The sequence below is a fragment of the Sarcophilus harrisii genome, chromosome 5 (assembly GCF_902635505.1).
Source record: "Sarcophilus harrisii chromosome 5, mSarHar1.11, whole genome shotgun sequence".
In the NCBI taxonomy this organism is placed as follows: domain Eukaryota; kingdom Metazoa; phylum Chordata; class Mammalia; order Dasyuromorphia; family Dasyuridae; genus Sarcophilus; species Sarcophilus harrisii.
Window position 1 is genome coordinate 181,309,741 of NC_045430.1, and position 22,006 is coordinate 181,331,746.

A 22,006-nucleotide genomic window follows, 5' to 3' on the forward strand; every position below is an offset into this window, starting at 1 on the left:
AAGAATATTATAACCAAGCTTTACATGTATACATGTATGTATGCAGACACATGTATGTATACTTGCATTATATGCATACATATGTAAGACACTTTATGAAATCATATAAATAACTTGTCAATAGACTTTAATTTCCTATGATGGAAAGCTACAAGTCTAAATTCAAGTGAAAACATTAATGGATTAAGCTATGGGAAAGTACACAAGGTTACTAACTTTACACAATTTGGAAAGTAGTACTGCATGCTGATAGGAAACTGGGGCAGCATGAAAATAAGACTTAAGTATACAGTGTCTGAGGTTTGCCCAGTGGTAAAAAGAAAAAGGAAAGGGTAATATGAAGCACAGACAAATGATGAGGACAAGCACTATAACTGGAGTGCTGGTAGTGATCCATGAATCACAGAACAAATTAAATTGAGCAAGTATTTATAGATGTTCCAAGAAAACAGATTGAAAAGGGCAGATTTTCTGCACAGGAGCCTCCAATGCAGTGAACAGGTGGCAGAAGCTGGGGAAATGCAGCACTCAGGCTGCCAAAAGACAGAGGCAACTATAGATGGCAATGGGTATTTTCCAGTATATGTTTATGTTTCTTCCAGTACCAAATAAAAACTAGAAGTATCCACAGCATGCAAATTTGTATCCCTACTAGAAGAGAAGGCAAAAAATTCTCTGGGTGAATGATCCAGTTCAAGAAAGAATGAATGACTATAATGGTTGCTTGAAATATTGGAAAAAAGTTCTTCAAAGGGAAAACAAAGAGGAAAAAGTATCACAAGTGTCAAAAAGTCAGGGACTGAAAGGTAGAAAAGAGGGAAACAAACAAACAAAAAGAACCACTAACGCTTTTTAGAGCTACTTAATTTTTTTGATATTGCTCCCCCAGAGAGCAGAACACGCAGCTTTTAAGTGTTCCAAGGAATGATGATGAAAATCCACGGGTATCATCAGGTACTGGGAAGAGGAAGAAGAGAAATGTAATAGTGGCTAGTGAATTCTTGTTGATGGGTCCTGACATGGGTCCTAACAAGACCTCTCATGAGACATGCTACTTTCCTGGGACTTGTATCTAGGATATGGCAGAGGGACCTTGTTAGAACTATTGGCCTCTGAAGCTCTCTATAACCTAGCCCCTTTCTACTTTTCTAGTATTCTCACACCTTATTTCCCGCCACGATTCAGTGATTATTTCTTTGCTATTCCTTAGCCAAGTCACTCTAAATCCTGAATTTATGCAGAGCTAGAACTCAAGCTTGTAATGTGCTCTCTTCTCATCACCATCTTATGGGCTCCCTGCTTCCCTCAAGTAACAACTAAAATCCCATTTTTGTTTTTTTTTGCAAAATGGCAGTAACTTTTAAATTGTTTCCTCTGCCTTATCTCTCCCCAATCCAGGTTACCTTCTACTTGGTTATCAAATTGATTTCTGCTAAAGTGGAAGTCTAACCATGTGATTTCCCTATTCAATAAACTCAGTGTACCTTTATTTCTTTAGGAATCAAATATTTGTAATTTAAAGCTTTTCTTAACCTAGTTCCTTCTCTCATACTTTACTTCACTACACACTACAACTGAGCTACATTGGCTTTCTAGATGTTCTTTACACATCCTTTCCCATCCTCCTTAAAGCTTTGCACTGGGTTTTGCCAAATGCAGAGAATCTTCTCCCTTTACCCATTGATTCTTAATTTTCTTGTCATCTTTCAAGATTCAAGTCAAATATAGATGATTTTCTATAGATAATTTTCTCTGAGATGACCTCCCATTGACTGTATGTACTTTTTACATATATTCATTCATTTACATGTTGTATTGCTACTATAATGTGAGTTCTTTGAGGATAGAGATGAATTTTTTTTTTCCTCTGTATTCTCAGTAATTAGTACAATGCCTGGCATATAGTAGAACTTTAGAAAAAAAAAATTCCAATGGAAAGTTCTGAATTTTTTGCCAGAAAACATGATCTTAGATGAGATGACAAAATTTATAAAATAGGCATAATAACAACAGAGCATCTAAAGTTATTAAGGCTGTGCAGTAAAAGAATGTATACTTTTCTTAAGGTTTGGTAGAAGGTATGGGTAGTTTTTGTCACAGACCTTCTTTCAATTTTCCTCTCCTAAGTCTCTATACATATACCTGCTTTTTTTTTTAAATCACTGAGGTTTCTACAGAACACAACAGATCAACATTATAAACAATTTATTAAGTTAGCTTTAAAGAAATCAGTTTTTATTAAATTGTACATTTGAAATAATATTATTTCCTATGATTTTCCACTGCACATATATATATAGTTATCCTTCCACACTGTGACTTTCCCCACTGCAGTTTCTATATAGCATGGGTTTACATAAGAATTTAGATGGGAATTTGGGGCAAGTTTTACAGAAGCCACAGACGAAACACAGAGGTCAGCAGATGATACAAAAAATGTTTTGAAACTAAGAAATGCATTCAATATGTACAGTATTGTGTAATATCAATATATTTCATCTTTAATACCATAATAATTCAGATATTTTCTGTGGTACAAAGGGAAACATCAGAAGTTCCATATGGCAGGTTAGTGAAACTCTAACCCCTATAATGTAGAAGGGAAAACTGTATAAGTATCTCAGTGAAAATGTTTTAAATACTTTCATGGATTAATGAGAGAATTGGAATATAAATGACATTCTATTTTGGAAAATGTTCTAAAATTTCAAAAAATAAATTAAAAGAATACAAATCAGCAATATAAAGATTACTTGTGGCTGACTTCTAAAAATAATAAAATGTTACACAAGAGTGAATATTATAAAGTATTTCAAACCATCTTTGATGAATTCAACAAGCATTTATTAATCATTTATTATAAATTGAGGTACAGAATTAAGCACTAGAGATACAAATATCAGGACCCAATAAATGTTTTTATTCTGTGCAGGTCACCCACAAATATTCCACAAGGGGACCATTCAATATATTACATGACTAGCTTCTTCTAGAGTTAAATTTCTAACTATATAGCTAGTCTATCTGCCTTTCTGGCTTTATGGTTTATTGATAATACCTTTTATGACACATCTTGTATAATTCTTTCTTAATAATATGTTTGGGCATAACTATGTCTATCATGCCTCTCTCTTTTGGGTCATTTTTGTTCTATGTCCCTATGATTATAAATAAAGAGCTAGACATGAAAGGAGGACATATAAAGGCTCAAAATTATTTGTCAATGTTTTGGAAAATTTATAGTACAGAATTCAAATAGAACAGGGATTTTTTTTTCCCTTCTGCTTTCTCTCTCTCTTTTTTTAATTGAAGCTTTTTATTTACCTTGTGTTCCAATTCTACCCCCTTTTTCCACCTCCTCCCCTATATGGCAAGTAATCCAATATATGTTAAATGTGGTAAAAATATATGTAAATCAAATATAGGCATACACATTTATATATTTAACTTGCTGCACAAGAAAAATCTGATCAAAAAGGAACAAAAAGAAGAAAATAAAAATCATACATAACAACAACAAAAGAAGTGAAAATGCTATGTTGTGATCCACACTCAGTTCCCACAATCCTCTCTCTGGATGTGGATGGCTCTCTTTATAACAAGATCACTGGAACTGGCCAGAGACATATAAATTTGTTGAGAAGAGCCACGTCCATCAGACTTGATCATCACATAATCTTGTCATTACTCTGTACAATGTTCTCTTGGTCCTATTCAGTTCACCCAACATTGGTTCATGTAAATCCCTTCAGGTTTCTCTGAAATCATGTTGCTGATCATTTCTGATAGAACAATAATGTTCCATAACATTCACATACTATAACTTATTCATTCTCTAATTGATGAGCATTCATTCAGTTTCCAGTTTCTTAGCATTACAAAAAAAAAACTGCCACAAACATTTTTGCACATGTGGGTCCCTTTCTCTCTTTTAAGATATCTCTGGGATATAACCCCAAGAGAATCATTGCTGAACCAAAACTGTGCTGGATGCAGTGTTTGATAACTCTTTGAACATAGTTCCAAATTTCTCTCCAGAACTGTTGGATCAGTTCACAACAGTTATTTTTAAGGCAATTTCTCTTGAATCTTTTGCTGCTGGACTTTGTTGGCAATCTAAAAAAAAGCTGATGATTTATGTGGATTTATTTTGTATCCTGAAACTTTGCTAAAATTGTGAATCATTTCTAGTAGTTTTTTAGTTGATTCTCTAGGGTTCTCTAAATATACCATCTTATCATCTGCAAAGAGTTATAATTTGGTTTTCTCATTACCTTCTCTAATTCCTTTCATCTCTTTTTCTTCTCTTATTTACAAAGCTTACATTTCTAATACAATATTGAATAGTAATGCTGATAGTGGGGTAACCTTGTTTCATCCCTGGTCTTCTTGGGAATGGTTCTAGTTTGTCCCCATTACATATGATGATTGCTGATGATTTTAGATAAATGTTACTGATCACTTTAAGGAAAACTTCATTTATATCTATACTCTCTAATGTTTTTAAAAGAATTGGGTGCTAGATTTTATCAAGTACTTTTTCTGCACCTATTGAGATAATCATATGATCTGCACCAGATTTTAGTCTGGTTATTGATATAGTCAATTATATAATAGTTTTCCTAATATTGAACCAGTCCTGCATCTGTAGTATAAATCCTACTTGGTCCTAGTGTATTTCCTGGGGATGACTTTCTGTAATCTCTTTGGCAATATTTTATTTAAAATTTTTGCATCAATATTCGTTAGGGAAACTGGTCTATAACTTTCTTTCTCTGTTTTTACCTCACCTGGTTTAGGTATCAGCACTATATATGCATCATAAAAAGAATTAGGACACCTTCTTTCCCTATTTTTTTTTTCCAAATAGTTTGCATAGTATTGGCATTGTTCTTTAAATGTTTGGTAGAAATTTATATGTAAATCCATCTGGCCCTGGAGATATTTTCTTAGGAAGTTGATTAATAGCTTGTTCTATTTCTTTCCCTAAAATGGGACTATTTAAATAATTTATTTCCTCTTCTGTTAACCTAGGCAACCTATATTTTTGTAGGTATTCCTCCATTTCACTCAGATTATCAGATTTATTCACATACAGTTGGGGCAAATTTGATTTTCTTTTTTCCTTTTTCTAATCAAATTAACTACAGGTTTATCTATTTTGGTGGTCTTTTTTGTTTGTTTGTTTGTTTTAATAAAACCAGCTCTTAGTTTTATTTATTAATTCAATAGTTTTCTTACTTTCATTTTTATTAATCTTTCCTTTTATCTTCAGAATTTCAAATTTGACATTTAATTGGGGGTTTTTAATTTGTTCTTTTTCTAGATTTTTTAGTTGCAAGCCCAATTCATTGATCTTCTCTTTCTCTATTTTATGCAAGTAAGCATCTAGAGATATAAAATTTCCCCTAATAACTGCTTTGGCGGCAACATTTTGATATGTTGTCCCATTACTGTCATTTCTCTTGGATGAAATTGATTGTGTCTATGAATTATTTCACCCATTCATTCTTTAGGATTACATTATTTAGTTTCCAATCAATTTTTGGCCTATTTTCCCCTGGCCTTTTATTGCATGTGATTTTTATTGCATCAAGATCTGAAAAGAAAAAAAAAAGTTATTCACTATTTCTAACTTTCTGCATTTGATTTTGAGGCATCTTTTATGCCCTAATATATGGTCAATTTTTGTATAGGTTTCATGACCATCGAGAAGAAAGTATATTCCTGTTTCCATTCAATTTTCTCCAAAGATCTCTTACCTAACTTTTCTAAAATTCTATTTACCTCTTTAACGTCTTTCTTATTTTGTGGTTTTATTTATCTAGTTCTGAGACAGCAAGATTGAGATCCCCCACTAGTATAGTTTTGCTGTCTAATTCTTCTTGCAGCTCTCTTAATTTTTCCCCTAGGAATTTGGATGTCATACTTGGTGCTGATATTCCTTCATTATCTATGGTACCCTTTGGCAAGATATGGTTTCCTTCCTTATCTCTCCACTTCCATTTTATGGGAGAATCCATCCCATTCACATTCACAGTTCAAATGAATAATTCTGTATTTCTATATTTCCCACCACTTTATCCCTTTCCCTCCTCTCCAATATTTTGCTTCTGACCACCACTTCCCTCAACCAACCTTTCCTCTTTCTTATATCTTTCCCTTACTACTGTTTTCTCTTCTATTAACCTGCCTTTCCCCTCCCACTTCCCTTTAAAGTAAGAGAAGTTTCTCTGTGAAATCAAATGTCTGATATTCTTTTTTTGAGACAAATCTGATTATAGTAAGATGCACACAGTGTTCATCCCTCTCCATTTTTTCCTTCAATTATAATAAATCTTTTTTGCCTTTTCGTGAGATGTAATGTCCATCATTTTATCTCCACTTTCCTCTTTTTTCCAGTACAAATTCCCTATCCACCTCTAGTTTCTTTTTTATATTGTCATAGTAAAATCAAATTATGCCTGCATTCTCTAAGTATACCCTTAACAGAGATAGTTATCAGTAGTTTTTTTCTTTTTTGTGCTTCTCTTGAGTTCTGTATTTGGACATCAAATTTTTTGTTCAGCTCTGGTATTTTCATCAGAAATAAATGAAATTCACCTGTATCAATGAATGTCCATCTTCTTCCCTGAAAGATAATGCTCAATTTAGCTGGCTAGTTGATTCGTGGCTGCAATCCAAGTTCCTTAGCCTTTCAAGGTATCAGATTCCACACCCTTCGATACTTTAAGATGGAAGCTGCTAGGTCCTGGGTAATCCTGATTGTGGCTCCTTGATATTTAAACCGTTTCTTTCTGACTGCTTGCAATATTTTTGACTTGGTCAGATAAATCGGAAATTTAGTTACAATATTCCTTGGAGTTTTTTTATTTTGGGGTCTCTTTCACTTTCACTAATCAGTGAATTCTTTCAATGGCTATCTGATTCTAGCACATTAGGGCAGTTTTCCTTGATGATTTCCAGAAAGATCATGCCTATACTCTTTTTTTCATCAGTCCAAAAATTCTTTAAATTGTCTCTCCTAGATCTATTTTCCAGGTCAGTTGTTTTACCAATAAGATATTCTACATTTTCTTCTTTTTTTTTTTTTTTTGGGGGGGGGAGGTTGTGTTTGACTGATTCTTGATGTCTCATTGAGTCATTCATTTTCATTTGTTCAGTTCTAATTTTTAGTGAATTATTTCCTTCAGTTACCTTTTTTAGCTCCTTTTGTATTTGGCCTATTGAATTTTTAAATGAGTTGATTTGTTCTATGGTTTTTTTTTTTTTCCTTTTTACAAATTATGTTTTTTAAGGAGTTGTTTTCTTTTTCTATTTCATTAAATCTATTTTGAAAGGAGTTTTCTTCAGATAATTTCCATTTTCTTTTCTTGAAAAGTTCTCATTTCCTTTCCCCATTTTTCTTCTAACTCTCTTTTAAGCTTTTTTTGAGTTCTTCCAAGAGAGCCTCATGAGATGGGGACCAATTCATATCACCCTTTGGGGCTTAACCTGGAGATGATCTGCATTTAGTGTCCTCAAGCGTTTGAAATCTGTTGTTCTCTTTCTCCATAAAAACGATCTATGGTGAGAATTCTTTTTGTTTTTATGCTTTATTTTTTTTTTTTTTAAAGATTGAGATCTGCTTTTAGAACAAAGGGGAGATTGTCCAGGCTTCCTCTACAAGCAACAGTGGTTGCCCTGGGTCAGTGCTGACTAACTTCTGGTGCTGGGTGGGCGTGGCCAGGTCCTGAGTTATTCAGGGACTATTTATTTGCCTTTTGTATTTGTGTTGCATGTCTTACAGCTAATCTGGATGATCTAATGGCTTGCAACCAGGACGGAGTAGCCAACTCTACTGTAGATACCTTCTGATAGATTCCCTGGGCACGTAGAGCCTACACTGTCCTGTGTCCCTGTACTTACCTGACCTTGGCCCCTCATGCCCGACTGAAACACATTTGCTGAATATCTTCCAAATTATCTTCTACTAGAAATTTGTAACACTCCAAACATTTGTGGGTTCTGTCACTGCAAAACCAGTTCAGAGACTTAATTTGCTGCCAATTTGAGGGATATGGGGAGAGCTCAGAAAAAGATGTGCCTCCTCTCTTGTCATCTTGGGAGATTTCTTATACAATATTCTAGATATTCTTTACTTTGTACACTGTGACATCTACACATGAAGCCCTAGGGCACTTCAAAACTGCCTAAAACAAATTCAATTATCATTCAGGATAAATTCAACCTAATTGTACACACACAATATGACAAGTGAATGGTTTATGAAACAAAGGCAAGAGCTGTATAAGTACCTTGGAGAAATGCCATAGTTAGGCAATGTTCTGGTTTCAGAACTGAATAGACAGAGGAGAGCAGTCAGGATAGAAGTTTGAAAACTGTAGTGCTCATTACCAGACTTCTACTGTCTTCCCATCAGCCTCAACTCTTATTCTTATATTAGAGAATTTCAATATTATTATCTTTTAAACAATCTACCAGTTCTTCCATCTCCTCAAATAACACAATCTCTTTTTCCACTTCATCTCAGGCATATCCTGGATCTCAACAATATGTGATTAAAGCCTCTGATGCACTTATATCTGATTGAGACCAATTAACATTCCATTTCTCCCTATTACTTACTTACTTCTAAACCTTCACCATTTTTATGACTTCTAACTGCTCCACATATCACTATTTTCTTAGGGGACTATGTTACCTGGGCTTTGATTTCTATTTTTTCCCCTTCCTAGTCTTGAATCCTTTGTCTCTGTGTCTTATCACTGCTAATCACCAAACTAGATCTTCTCTTCTACTCCTCTTCTCATTTTACTTAATAGAACCAACTTAATGGATACCAAGCTGACTCTTATACTACACAACTTCACTTTAGCAAATCAATCATTTTCCTCCTCCCTGATTCTTTCACAAAGGTTGTAACCCTTCTCAACTAAGAATCTCTTTTTTTCCTGTATAGAGAAAATTGAGGTTAATTATCCTGAACTGTTTCTCCACCAGTATTTTGAATCTCAAGATTCTCTAGTTAATGTCCCATTCTCTATTTTCCTCCAGTTTCTGATAATAAAATGGCTATTCTCACCAAAGTTTTTACTTATATCAAGATAAATTGGCTTTCATTACAACCCCAGTCAACTCTAGCAGATTTTCCCCTCAACTATTTCCCCTTACTCTTGAATCTTAATTCTGTCTCAATCCAATGGCTCCTTCTTTATTTCCTTCAAAAACACTCAATTTTCCTCATTAAAAAAGCTAAAACTTTTACTACTACATTTAATTGTCTACTCAAGCTATCATAGCTATTTGTTTTATCTTTGGCAACCAAACTTTTTTTTTTTTTTAACTGTTTTTAATTACTATTGAAGCTTTATTTTCAAAATATGCATGATTGCAAAAACCTTTTGTTCCAATTTTTTTCCCCCTCCCTTTCCTCATCCACTCCCCTAAAGAAAAATCAGATCAAAAAGGGGAAAACAAAATGCAAACAAACACAACAAAAAGGTGAAATACTCTGTTGTGGTCCATACTTAGCTTCCACTGTCCTCTCTCTGGGTCTAAATGTCTTTCTTCATCACAAGACCATTGAACTGGCCTGAATCATCTCAGTGGTCAACCAAACTTCTAATAAAACCTGTCTATACTTGTTCACACTTTCTCAACCTTTATTCTTCAATCTTTTGCAACTGTTGTCTCTCATCTCTATGTACTGAATGCACTCCTTCATCTTTGCCTCACAGACTACTTTACTTTTTCTAAGATTCAAATGAAACAATACCTTCAATACAAAACCTTTCCAGAAATTTATAGCCACAGAAGAACTAGAGAATATTATAAAATGCTAAATGGGCAGTTTTGATTACATTAAAAAAAATTTTGCACAAACAAAACCCATGTAGCCAGGATTAGAAGGAAAGCAGAAAGCTGGAGAATAATTTTTCATCCAGTGTTTCTGATAAAAGCCTCATTTTTGAAGTAAAAAGAGAATTGATTCAAATTTAGAAGAATACAAGCCATTCCCCAAATGATAACTGGTCAAAGGATATGAACAATTTTCAGACAAAAAATTAAAAACCATTGCTAGTAATATGAAAAATGCTCCAAATCACTATTAATTAGAAAAATGAAAATTAAGAAAATTCTGAAGTACCACTTCACACTTCTCAGATTGGCTAAGGTGACAGGAAAAGGTAATGGATAAATATTGGAGGGGATGGGGAAAAATTGGGACACTAATGCAGTGTTGGTGGAATTGTGAAATAAAACAACCATTCTGGAGAACAATTTGAAAATATGCCCAAAAGGCTATAAAACTGTTCATTCTCTTTGATTCAGCAGAGATTCTACTGTGTCTGTATCCCCAAAAGATCTATATGTGCAAAAATGTTTGTAGCAGTGCCTTTTTTTAGTGACAAGGAGATGGAAATTGAGTGGATGCCCATCAGCTGGGGAATGGCTGAATAAGCTGTGGTATATGAATATAATAAAATATTATTGATCTATAAGAATGATGAGCAAGCTGATTTCAGAAAAGCCTGGAAAGATTTAAATGAACTAATGCTGAATGGAATGAATAGAACCAAGATAACATTGTACATAGTGACAAGATTATGATGATCAACTAAGAAGGACATGTGGCTCTTTTCAAAAATAAGGTGATTCAAAGAAATTATTCCAATACACTTGGAATCCACACCCACATCTACACCCAGAGAGAGAACAATGGATCCTAAATGTGGATCAAAGGATAGTATTTCCACCTTTTTGTTCTTATTTGTTTGCTTAATTTTTTTTCTTTTTTTGTGTTTTTTCCCCTTTTGATCTGGATTTTTCTTGCATAGCGTGACGATAGAACAGTATTTAGAAGAATGGTACATGTTTAACTTACATTGGATTGCTTGCTGTCTTGGGAAAGAGGAAGGTGAGAAGGAAGGGAGAAAAATTTAAAACACAAGTTTTTGCAAAATTAAAAACTATCTTTTTATTTGGAAAAATGAAATACTATAAAAATAATATTAAAAAAAATCTTTTCTGATGACAACAGCTAGTATATAACTTACCTAAATATCATGTATTTACTTACCCAAAACCAATTCTGTATTTGTTCTGCATATATTTATTTTATACATAATCATATATAAACAGGTAGTCTCCCCTGAAAAAATATAAGTTATAGAACAATAGAGCTGTTTCATTTTTTTACTTTGTATCTAAAACTTAGCAGAATAACATAATAGATAGCACATAAAATGCCTAAGGAATGATTGTTGACTGATTCATAATGTTTTAATTCCATTTATCTAGGATATACGACTGATTCATAATGTTTTAATCCCATTTATCTAGGATATACTACAATATGTCTTACACTTTTCTAAATATGTATTTTGGGTTGCTAAATATTAGTTAAAATACTGATGTTTTAAGAAACACTGACAATATTTTGACTATGAATGGTTAACATGGTGTGAAAAATAAATCAATTATTCCCTTAAATGCATTAATCAATACAAGACATCTCTGGTTGCATAATGGAAATAAACAGGAAAAAATTAATTTGTGCTATGGAAAAATTATGTAAGGGGGTTACTAAAAGCATAATTAAACAGGCAGGGTGTGAATGCAATCTCTTATGGGTACCTTTTAATTTTAAGATGCAGTGATTCTGACTTGTATATTCTAATATTTATATTACATCCTAATAGTTATAAGTGAGTGTGCTCTTGTGTGTGTGTGTAATTTACTTTTTAAAAAAATATAGTTATGTCCTGTGGAAAGGAAAGGCATAATAAAAGTGAGAGAAGAATTGTACATGTTTAACTTACATTGGATTGCTTGCTGTCTTGGGAAAGAGGAAGGTGAAAAGGAAGGGAGAAAAATTTAAAACGAAATTAACTAATATGACAGTGTATAGTCACTGAATAAATACCTTAACTGGTGGCTATTTTGCAAAGCCAAACCTGCAGCACTTTACACAAAGGCAATTTTATGACATATAGTGCAAACAGATGCATCATTAATAAGAAATGATCAGTCTTTTTAAATAGCTAACATCTGCGGGGGGGGGGGGGGGGGGGGGGGGGGGGGGGGGGGGGGGGGGGGGGGGGGGACCTCTTTCAAAATATAGTTATATAAATGTCTTTTCCGAGAGACAATCCTATTTTTTCTGCATCATCAAATTTTGAAAATATATTTTTTCAGCTGTCTTGCCATCAATGAAAAAAAGGCAAAGGGATCTATACATTTTGGTTTTCAAGTTTCCTTTTATGGCAGTTTCCCAGAATTTCTTTTCACAAGTATACTCCTTTTAAATTCTCCAAAGAGAAATGGATTTACGTTTCAACCAAAGAACTGTTATTTTTTCGTTTTTCATTTTCTTTTGGCTTTGTAGTATTCTGGAACTAATGGCAAAAAGTTTAACAGATAATCCTTTTACCTTTAGGGAATACAAAATCAATAGTAGATTTTAAGTGTCAAAAAGTAATTCTGTACAAATTATACAAGAAAAATAATTGAAATTTCCCTTGAAGTATTTTTAAATGATCATTTCTCTTCTCAGGAGTAAAGAAAACCCCCCAAAACAGTTAAAAGCCAGAATTAGATTTACTTTTGGGATAAGATTTTTAATGTAAGAATTCAAGAAACTTGGAGCTTAAAGGAATTTATATAGATAGAAGATTTTCTGAAAGCCTCAAATTTAATGGAAAGGAAGAGAAAGTTCACTTAATATAGTGATTCTAATTGAGTTATCCATAATATGGGAAATATGAGTGAAATTTTTGGCTCTCCCTTTGTACCAGAGAAGTCTGAATTATTATGATTGTTAAAACTTAAAATATGTTGATATTATACAACACTATATATATATATATATATATATATATAAAACAATGCATTTCAGAGTTTCTAAACTTTTTCTGTGTCATCTGCTGTCCTTTCAGTGTCCCTTGAAACTTCTGCAAAACTCCTCCCAAATTACCATTTAAATTCTCATGCAATCCATGATATATAGAAACCACAAGCTGCTACATGGAATGGATAATTATAATAGGAACAACATCAAAAGGTTTAGAAATTCTAATAGAATTTTTAGTTGTACTGAATGTTAGGAACTTGAGTTATAGATAAGAATCTGACTGACTAATTTTTACCTACAAAGACTACTATACTGCCATTTAAAGTAGGTTCTGCGCTAAAATTTCACGATGTCACTAATGTATATATTTTATAAGAACTTTGATAGTCATTTAACTTTTGCTTAAACAGTATCAGTAATGAGAAACTCATCATTTCAAGAAGTCTATTTTGGAGTTATTCCTGTTGAACTGTTAGGAAATTAATTCCTGAACTGAGTCAAAATATGCCTCCTTCTAACTTCCCCTCATCCGTTCAGCCTTCTGATATCAAGAAGAACAAATCTAATTCCCTGGTTATACTATTATCAAGCCATTAAATATGATCCTCAGAGACAGTTGCAGATAATGCCCACATTAGTATTTTATTCAAGACTCTAGAATATTTTCTAAGTGCCAAAAGAAGACTTTCAGTACAAATCTCTTACCTTCTTAATTAACAATATCCTTAATCTATCCCTTAGCTATCAAGGGTTCTCTCCATGATCCACCCTCCTTGGAAGGCATCACATATATTAGATTAGTGTTGAATCCTCACATCTTTCAAATCAAAAATTATCAATTTTTATGATTATCTTTGATAGCAGAACACCAACATCTACTCTTACCTTGTAATATCTCCAAGTTTTTCTTCTTTGGTCTCCCCTCCCCTTGGTGATACCAAACCACTCCTCTATCTACAAATAAATGTCTGTGAATAAATCACAAAACTTTATAAATTTGCCCCAAACTATCTTTAGTTTCAGACCCACATTTTTTATCTGCTGAATAGACATATCCATCTAGATATTCCAGGTGCACCTTAAGCTCAACATGTTCAAAACAAATTTTAACTTTTCTACAAAATCAACTCCTCTGACTTCTAGATTTATGTAATACCACCATTCATTTAATCATATGTTTAAAACACTGATAAGAATACTTTCCCACATCTAATCACTAATTAAAGTGGTTCTGGGTAGAATCTTAAAATATTAGAACTAGAAAGGACTTTAGAAATAATCTAGTCATATTTCCTTTTATGTAAGTATTAAAACTAAAATTAGATCCTAAGAAATGGGGTATGTGGCAAAGTCAGGGCAAATGCACATTTAATTTTGAACCAGCAATTAGGTCTAACTTAGATGTTTCTTTGCAGCATGAAAATGTCCCAATGTTTTAAAAGTCTGTGCTTGAAAAAAGTAAGATTTGGCATTTCCTAAGTAAGGTGAAAGTCTTAAAAGTTTGGATTTTCTATCAACCTACATATAACAGAATCATTAAACTGGATGAGCTAGGAGGAATCTCAGAGGCCATCTAATCCAACCACTTCATTTTAAACAGAAAGACACAAAAACCTAGGGAAGTGAAGTGACTTGCCCAAGATTTTACAAATCTAAAACTCAGAGGCCTGACTTGAAACCAAATTCTCTGAATTTAAGGCCAGTGCTTTTCCCATTGTATCATTTTCTCTTAAGGCTCATTATCAGATTGTTCACAACAACTCAGAAAAACCATGTATTAAGAATTAAATAAGATATTACAGGAGTTTTGTGTTGGAATGAAATTACAAATATCTGAAAAATCTATATACACTTTTGTGTATACACACACACACAAAGATAGAAACAGATATATATATATATATATATATATATAATAGCACTCTTTAAACAAGGAAAAGATATAAAGAGATTAAAGAGAGGAGGTGTTACTATGCAGCATGGTGAGAAGGAAAACCCCCTACAAGATCTGGATCAAAATTCTATCCGTTACAGAGCAGCTAGTAGCACAGTGGATAAAGTGCTTGATCTGAACTCAAGTGAATTCAAATCTAGCCTCAGATAATATTAGTTATGTGACTCTGGACAAGTCACTTAAATTCTATTTGCTTAAGTTTCTTCTTGAATTAAATGGGGATAATTAACAGCTTTGTAAGGAAGAAATGAAGTAAAAATTACCAAGATTTTAGGAGTGACTAATGATTTTGATTACTATCAAATCGTTCTCTTTTCTTCACTTGTATATTTATAGAATAAGAGGTTATCTGTTTCCTGAATTTCTGGCAATTTTAAATCCTATAAACGTATGGACTAAATAAACATTAAGAATCACTATCATGAACTGGGGACATTTAACATTATGCTGAGGACATAAGCTAGATTTGAAGTCAGAGAACCTGGATTTTGAAACTGGTTTACCTACTTATGATCTGTGTGATTCTGAGAAAGTCGCTTAATTTCTTTAGCTTTTGGACAATTTACCAAAGTCAAAATGGAAACATGACCTAAATCATGCTCTAAATGCATGAAACATGCTCTAAATCACCACTGATTAGAGAAATATGGATTAAAACAATCTTGAGATATCATTTGACACCTGCCACAATGGTTAAAATGATAAAAAGGGAAAGTAACAAATGTTTGAAAGGATATGGAAAAATAGGGACATATTTATTGTTGGTAGAATTGTGAATGATACAACTGTTTTGAAGAGCAATTTGGAATTACACATAAAGAGGTATTAAACTATACATATATACATGTATAGTACATATATATTATATATTTATTATATATATTACATATATATTAAACTATATAAAGGGGATACCCTTTGACCTACTAATAACCACTACTTGGTCTATTTCCAAAGATGAATATGGATTTATCAGCTCTAAAATGTTTATTGCAGCTCTCTTTGTGGTGGCAACGAACTAGAAATTGCAGGATGCCCATTAATCGGGGAAATGGCTGAACAAGTTGTGGTATATGATTGTGATAGAATACTACTACACTATAAGAAATAAGGAAATTTTAAAAAAACAGTGAAAAATTTGCATGAAATAATGAAATGAACAGAACTAAGAGAACAGTATATATACATAGTAACAGCAATACTGTTTTAAGAATGACTTTGAGGAAAGAAATTATTTTGTCTATTATAAATACTATAATACAAATACAAAAACTATAAAAGACATATGAAGAAAGATATATCTGCATCAAGAGAAAGAACAGATATATGTGTACACACGTACACACATACAATTTTTGTCTAATGATAGCAGCATCTCTAAGGTCAAGGAGGGGAAGGGAGAAAAGAAAAAAATTTACATGCCACTTTTTAAAAATATACTTGAAAGGAACAGCAAGGTGTGTGTAACAGATATGCACTCTAATGTGCAATCATCTTTTTCTATGTTATGAAAATGCTTGTTTTATTTCATAAATTAAATTTCATAAATTATTTTCATAAATTAAAAACAAAAAGAATTGTTAAAAATTTTGTTAGCTCTAATATTATAAAATGAATGGTAGGGACATCTCTAAGGTGCTTTCAATCTTGATTTCTATGATCCTATGATTTAATCTAATTCAGGTTATCTAAAAAGAGAAAAGTATATTACACAAGAATTTAAAAGATTTCTATCCCATCTCCTCAAAACTCTGAACCAGTAAATGATCTAAATTGCAGAAAAGCATTTAACACATACTTCTATTCATATAACCAATAGATTCTAGTTTTCATGATTCACACAAGTACACCATTTTCTTCTTTGCTTTTGGTGCTTTTTGCATTAGAACAACACTACTATGAAAAGAAAAGAACTGGTTAATTATGAGTTGTATCAAATGAGTTCTAATGGAGGTGTTATGAATGTAAATCAGTGAAGCCTGATGCAGAAAACAGCAGCATCTGTGCATGCAGCTTGCAAAATAATGAGATTGTGATGATGTACTGGCATCCTGCTTTGATCACTTCATCTTGTTCAAGAGCTCTGCTGGGAAAACAAAGGTTATAAGAACTGACCTCCTTTCCTGCAGCTTGCACACGCACAAATAATAGCAACTGATCAAGGACTGATCCTTTTTCTCTCCCTTTCCCTCCTTCTCACAACCTATCTCCTTTTGGAAGAATGATGGTTTCATAGTTGGGGGCCTAGGATAAAGCAGACTACACAAGCCTGTGCAATATGAAGTACCATGTCTGAACATGTCTACAGTAATTGGCAATTCATTCTTCATTTTCTAAGCAGAAACAGGTGTATGTTACTTTAAAAACCCTATCATCAAATGGGCAGAACAGATCTTTCACATAAATGGCTTTGTTGGTGCTTATGCCAACAATATTCTTGAAGACTTGTAGACTTCAGAGATAGCATGGTCTCAAAAACAGGTATTTGTGTAATCTCAGAATCACCAAGAAAACAAAATGCAAAGCAAATGGCAATGCTTCTGAAAAGGGAGGGGAGGGGAAGAAGGAGGAAGGGAAGGGAGAAAAAGGAAATGGGAAGGGAAAAGGGGAGAAAGGAAAGAGGAAGAGAGACAGATAGGGAGAGTGCTCCTGACTTTGGCTTTTTTTGTGTTAATACAGTAATTAGGAAATAGCTGACTTCTTTGTGCTTGTAAAATCTCCACACTAAGCATGATTAACATATTAAAAAAAGAGGTTTTACTTACTAGGAAAGGAAGGTGAAGCCAGATGTATCCCGGCAGAGTATTATTACTTGCCAGCTTCACCAACAAATAGGAGTGCCCATTGGTTGAGGTGAATCCTGAAATAGCAGCCACACTACAAGTCAAGACACCTTAATGAGTGCCTGTATCAATTTCCAAGGGCTTAGCTGATTATCAGTACACATACAAAAAAGAAACATACCAGTTTCACTGATGACTACTGAATGAGTAGAGTCACTCATCATTTCCCAAGAAAGAACATGAAGTAAAGGCAGGCAGGAATGTGAGCAAATGTGGGATGCTATTGACATTTTACCATATAAGCATGGATGCTTTTGTTTCAACTTGCAGGGAAGGGTCAAGATGAAAACTCTACACATGTTCAAGCACACTGCCAAGGACTCAATAAATAGTTAAGTATGAATAGGTCTATTGCATTAAAAAGCACTACTATTGCTTTTTAACATTCCTTACTTTACAAACATTTTACGTAAATCCTACAAAATCATTTTCAAAACTACCAGCAATCTGGCAAAAGCTTTCAAATAAGGTAGCACTATATGCAGATTCTCATGCTCTTCTGTGGAAATGATAGTAGTGAACAAGCAGTTTTGCTACTGAAGAAGGGTAAGAATATCCTTTGATGAAAGAATTGATTATTAGATAGTATCAGAAAAAGAAACCTGAGTGATTTATGTTATGATTTACAAATAATAATTGGAGGTAACTATTTTATGTGATATGTAAATTACAATTAATAGTTTACTTGGAAACATACCATTGAATTTCCAAGTACTGGGATTGAGGATGCACCATCAACATGGCTTGAGTAAATGTTACTACAACTACCACCTAAAGTGTATGATGACATACTTAAACATATGCGTGTATTGTGGTGATGTCATTTAATCAATTTAAGATGATCTGAAAATGGAATTTTATTATATAGGATTATAACATTTGGAACTGGAATGAATTGCAGAGACTTAAATGAGTTACCCAAGGGCATGTGGATTCTTGTGTTCTTCCCACTAAACTGTGCTGTCAAAAATTCCCAGAAATATTCTGAAAAGCCTGAAAACAAGGGTTTTATAACTAAAGATACAAAAATGAGAAGCAATAATTAAATGACCAGTTCTTTCATTTGACAAATATTTATTGTGAACTCATGTGTAAGGAATTGTTATATTTTGTATGATATAGATCAGTTAGAACAAGTCTTTTTTGTCCAAGAGGGAAGACAGGCAATTATAGAGAACTATAGTGCCGAATAAGCTTCTAGTGCAGCAAAGTATATCCAATTCCTAGGTTTAATCTTACCTGATTTACTAATGATTTGAATATTCAAATTTGAGTAAGCTTTGCTTATCTTAGTAATTAGATCATTTAACAGAACTATAACTAGGAATTTTGGTGCTTGGGATAAATTGTTTGTTTTTCTTTTTCTAATTGAGTAAGGAAGGGGTAGATAGTTAATGGTATGGTCACAATTGAGGCAAAATGAAGATGTATTGTGGGAGTTGAAGAGGTTGAGGAAATGGAAAACCAGTAAGTTTAAATGGGGCATGAAGCTAGGATGAAGAATTCGGAGATGAGAATAAACTTGGCAAAGGAGCAGCCCAGTTAAGCTGTCAACATGTTGTTGTTTTTCCTTTGTTCTTGAGGAGGACACCATGATATCAGGAAGGTGATGCCATGAAATGCAAGTAAACTAGATTTAAGTGAGGGAGGGCTATGCAAGGTCTCCTGTCTCACTTTCCCCTTTAAAGCCACCAGGGTAGTGGCCAGATATAGATCAGGATAACTGGAGATGACCATGAATGCAGTGGGAAACCAAGGCCTTTTTAAGCTAAGGTCTTCAACAGGAAACAATTAAATAAAATGAAAAAAAGTAACAGATTTGGTAAAGAAAAAAAATCCTTTTTCTTTCCTTTTTTTGACAACATTGTGATTTATCAACAGCAAGCATATTTTTAAGATGCTTTTAAAAACTAATGGAATATCACTTAAATATTCAAAGACTTTTAAACAATGAAGAATACATAGCCTTTTGAGGAAATCATGTTGAGTGTTATTATTCTTATGTAGACTAACTTCTCTAATATAATTTCTAAGGTTGTGGAAAGCCTTTAAAATGGTTAGTTTTGCAAATATAACATAAGAAGAGAAATTTAAAAACTACATCATAGAAGCTTTCCTGGACATTTCAGAGATGTGACAGGTCAGTCTGACAATAATTAACTCTAATTGGCCCTCCTACCAGCTTCAATGGTGTCTACCTGTACATGAGTGGCACTCAAAAAGGTAGGTAATGCTTCCTATCTTTGAAAAGATCAAAGGAAAAAAAAATCAAAGAAATTTTTTTCTAGCTAGATCCTCAAGTGAATGTCCTAATGGTCAAAATGAGTAAGATAAAAACTCTTCATTAGTTCCAATGAGAAATGTAGAAATTTTAAGTAAAAACAAAAGGTTCCAGTAAAAACAAATTCCAGTTGTGTCGGACAAACTTCAACTTTTTATGAGTTACTACATAAACTAAAGGTCTGTAGCTATTTAAAAGAGGTCTCAGTTGCAATTTGTCCTAGAATCAATCTAAGGCAACAGAGTAATGGAGAGATCTACAATCACTCAGTGTTTCTTTTCCCTATTTCTTTCTTCTTAACCCTTTCTCTAGATCCAATGCCATTCTGGGCTATATGAGGTGGGAGTGAACAGTCTGTCCTGGTGAGATGAAGGACCATTAGGTCCTACTTGCTTTGTCAGTGACTTCTAAGGTTCTCTAGACTTTAACATCTACCCAGATTTTCTATTCCCATGCTCCATGATGATGTCATATGACTTATCAATAATGATCATTAGTGTTTTTAAATAGTTCTTTAAGATTTACATAATAAGGTCAAAATGGGTTCAAGATCTAGGCATAAAGAATAATGTTATAAATAAATTAGAGGAACATAGGATAGTTTACCTCTCAGACCTGTGGAGGAGGAAGGAATTTGTGATCAAAGAACTAGAGATCATTATTGATCACAAAATAGATAATTTTGATTATATTAAGTTTAAAAAGTTTTTGTACAAACAAAACTAATACAGACAAGATTAAAAGGGAAGCAATAAACTGGGAAAACATTTTTTACATTCAAAGGTTCTGATAAAGGCCTCATTTCTAAAATATATGGAGAATTGATTCAAATTTATAATAGTTCAAGCCATTCTCCAATTGATAAATGGTCAAGGATATGAGCAGACAATTCTCAGATGAAGAAATTGAAGCTATTTCTAATCATATGAAAAGCTGCTCCAAATCATTATTGATCAGAGAAATGCAAATTAAGACAACTCTGAGATACAACTATACACCTGTCAGATGGGCTAAGATGACAGGAAAAGATAACGACAAAAGTTAGAGGGGATGTGGGAAAACTGGGACATTGTTGGTGGAACTATGGACAAATCCAATCATTCCAAAGAGCAATTTGGAACTATTCTCAAAAAATTATCAAACTGTGCATACCCTTTGATCCAGCAGTGTTACTACTGGGATTATATCACAAAGAGATCTTAAAGGAGGGAAAGGGACTCAGATGTGCAAAAATGTTTGTGGGAGCCCTTTTTGTGGTGGCTAGAAACTGGAAAATGAGTGGGTTTTGCAGAATGGCTGAATAAATTAAGGTATATGAATGTTATGGAATATTATTGTTCTATAAGAAATGACCAGCAGGATGATTTCAGAGAGGTCTGAAGAGACCTACACGAACTGATGCTAAGTGAAATGAGCAGAACCAGCTGAGCAGATCTTTATATACTTCAACAACAATACTACATGAGATCAATTCTGATGGACATGGCTCTCTTCAATAATGAGAAGATTCAGGCCAGTTCTAATGTGATAAAGAAAGCCATCATGGCAGAGAGAGGACTATGGGAACTGAGTGTGGTTCATAACAGCATTTACACTCTTTTTTTTGTTGTTTGCTTGCATTTTATTTTGCTTCTTTTTAAAAACTGGTTTGATTGAATTTTTCTTGTGTGGGCATAATAACTGAATAAATATTTATGCATATATTGGATTTAACATATAATTTAACATATTTATCATGTATGGGTCTATCTGCCATCTAGGGAAGGGGTTGGGGGGAAGGGGAAAATTTGGAACAGAAGGTTTTGCAAAGATCAATGTTGAAAAAAATTACCCACACATATGTTTTGTAAATAAAAAGATATAATAATAAAAAAAAGATTTATATAAAGTGTTTCACAAATATCTCATTTAACATTCACAACAAATCTGAGAAATTATTATCACCCCCACTTTCCAAATGAGGGAAACAGTTGTTAAGTCACAGCTACTGAATGTCTAAGGCAGAATATGAACTTAGGCTTTCCTGACTCCAGGCCCAGTACGCTTATCTATTTTAACAATACCATTAGGCC

At 33.3% G+C, this 22,006-nt stretch overlaps 1 protein-coding gene across 8 annotated transcripts in view; it reads right to left on the minus strand.

Annotated features, from left to right (window-relative positions):
* The window catches only part of CHCHD3 (coiled-coil-helix-coiled-coil-helix domain containing 3), a 298,530-nt gene that overhangs the window by 40,166 nt on the left and 236,358 nt on the right, over window positions 1-22,006 (minus strand). The window contains exons 8-9 of one of the 8 annotated variants that reach the window (XM_031939083.1): window positions 17,576-17,670; window positions 16,392-16,893 (exon numbers count right to left, since the gene is read on the minus strand). The exons of 2 other annotated variants lie outside the window; for them this stretch is intronic. In XM_031939083.1, the coding sequence (XP_031794943.1) occupies window positions 17,619-17,670 (52 nt within the window). In that variant the 3' untranslated portion in view covers window positions 16,392-16,893; window positions 17,576-17,618. Of the gene's footprint in view, window positions 1-16,391; window positions 16,897-17,575; window positions 17,688-22,006 lie in introns of those variants that run through there. 5 more of the 8 variants (XM_031939084.1, XM_031939081.1, XM_031939080.1 and 2 more) reach the window with 5 other exon arrangements.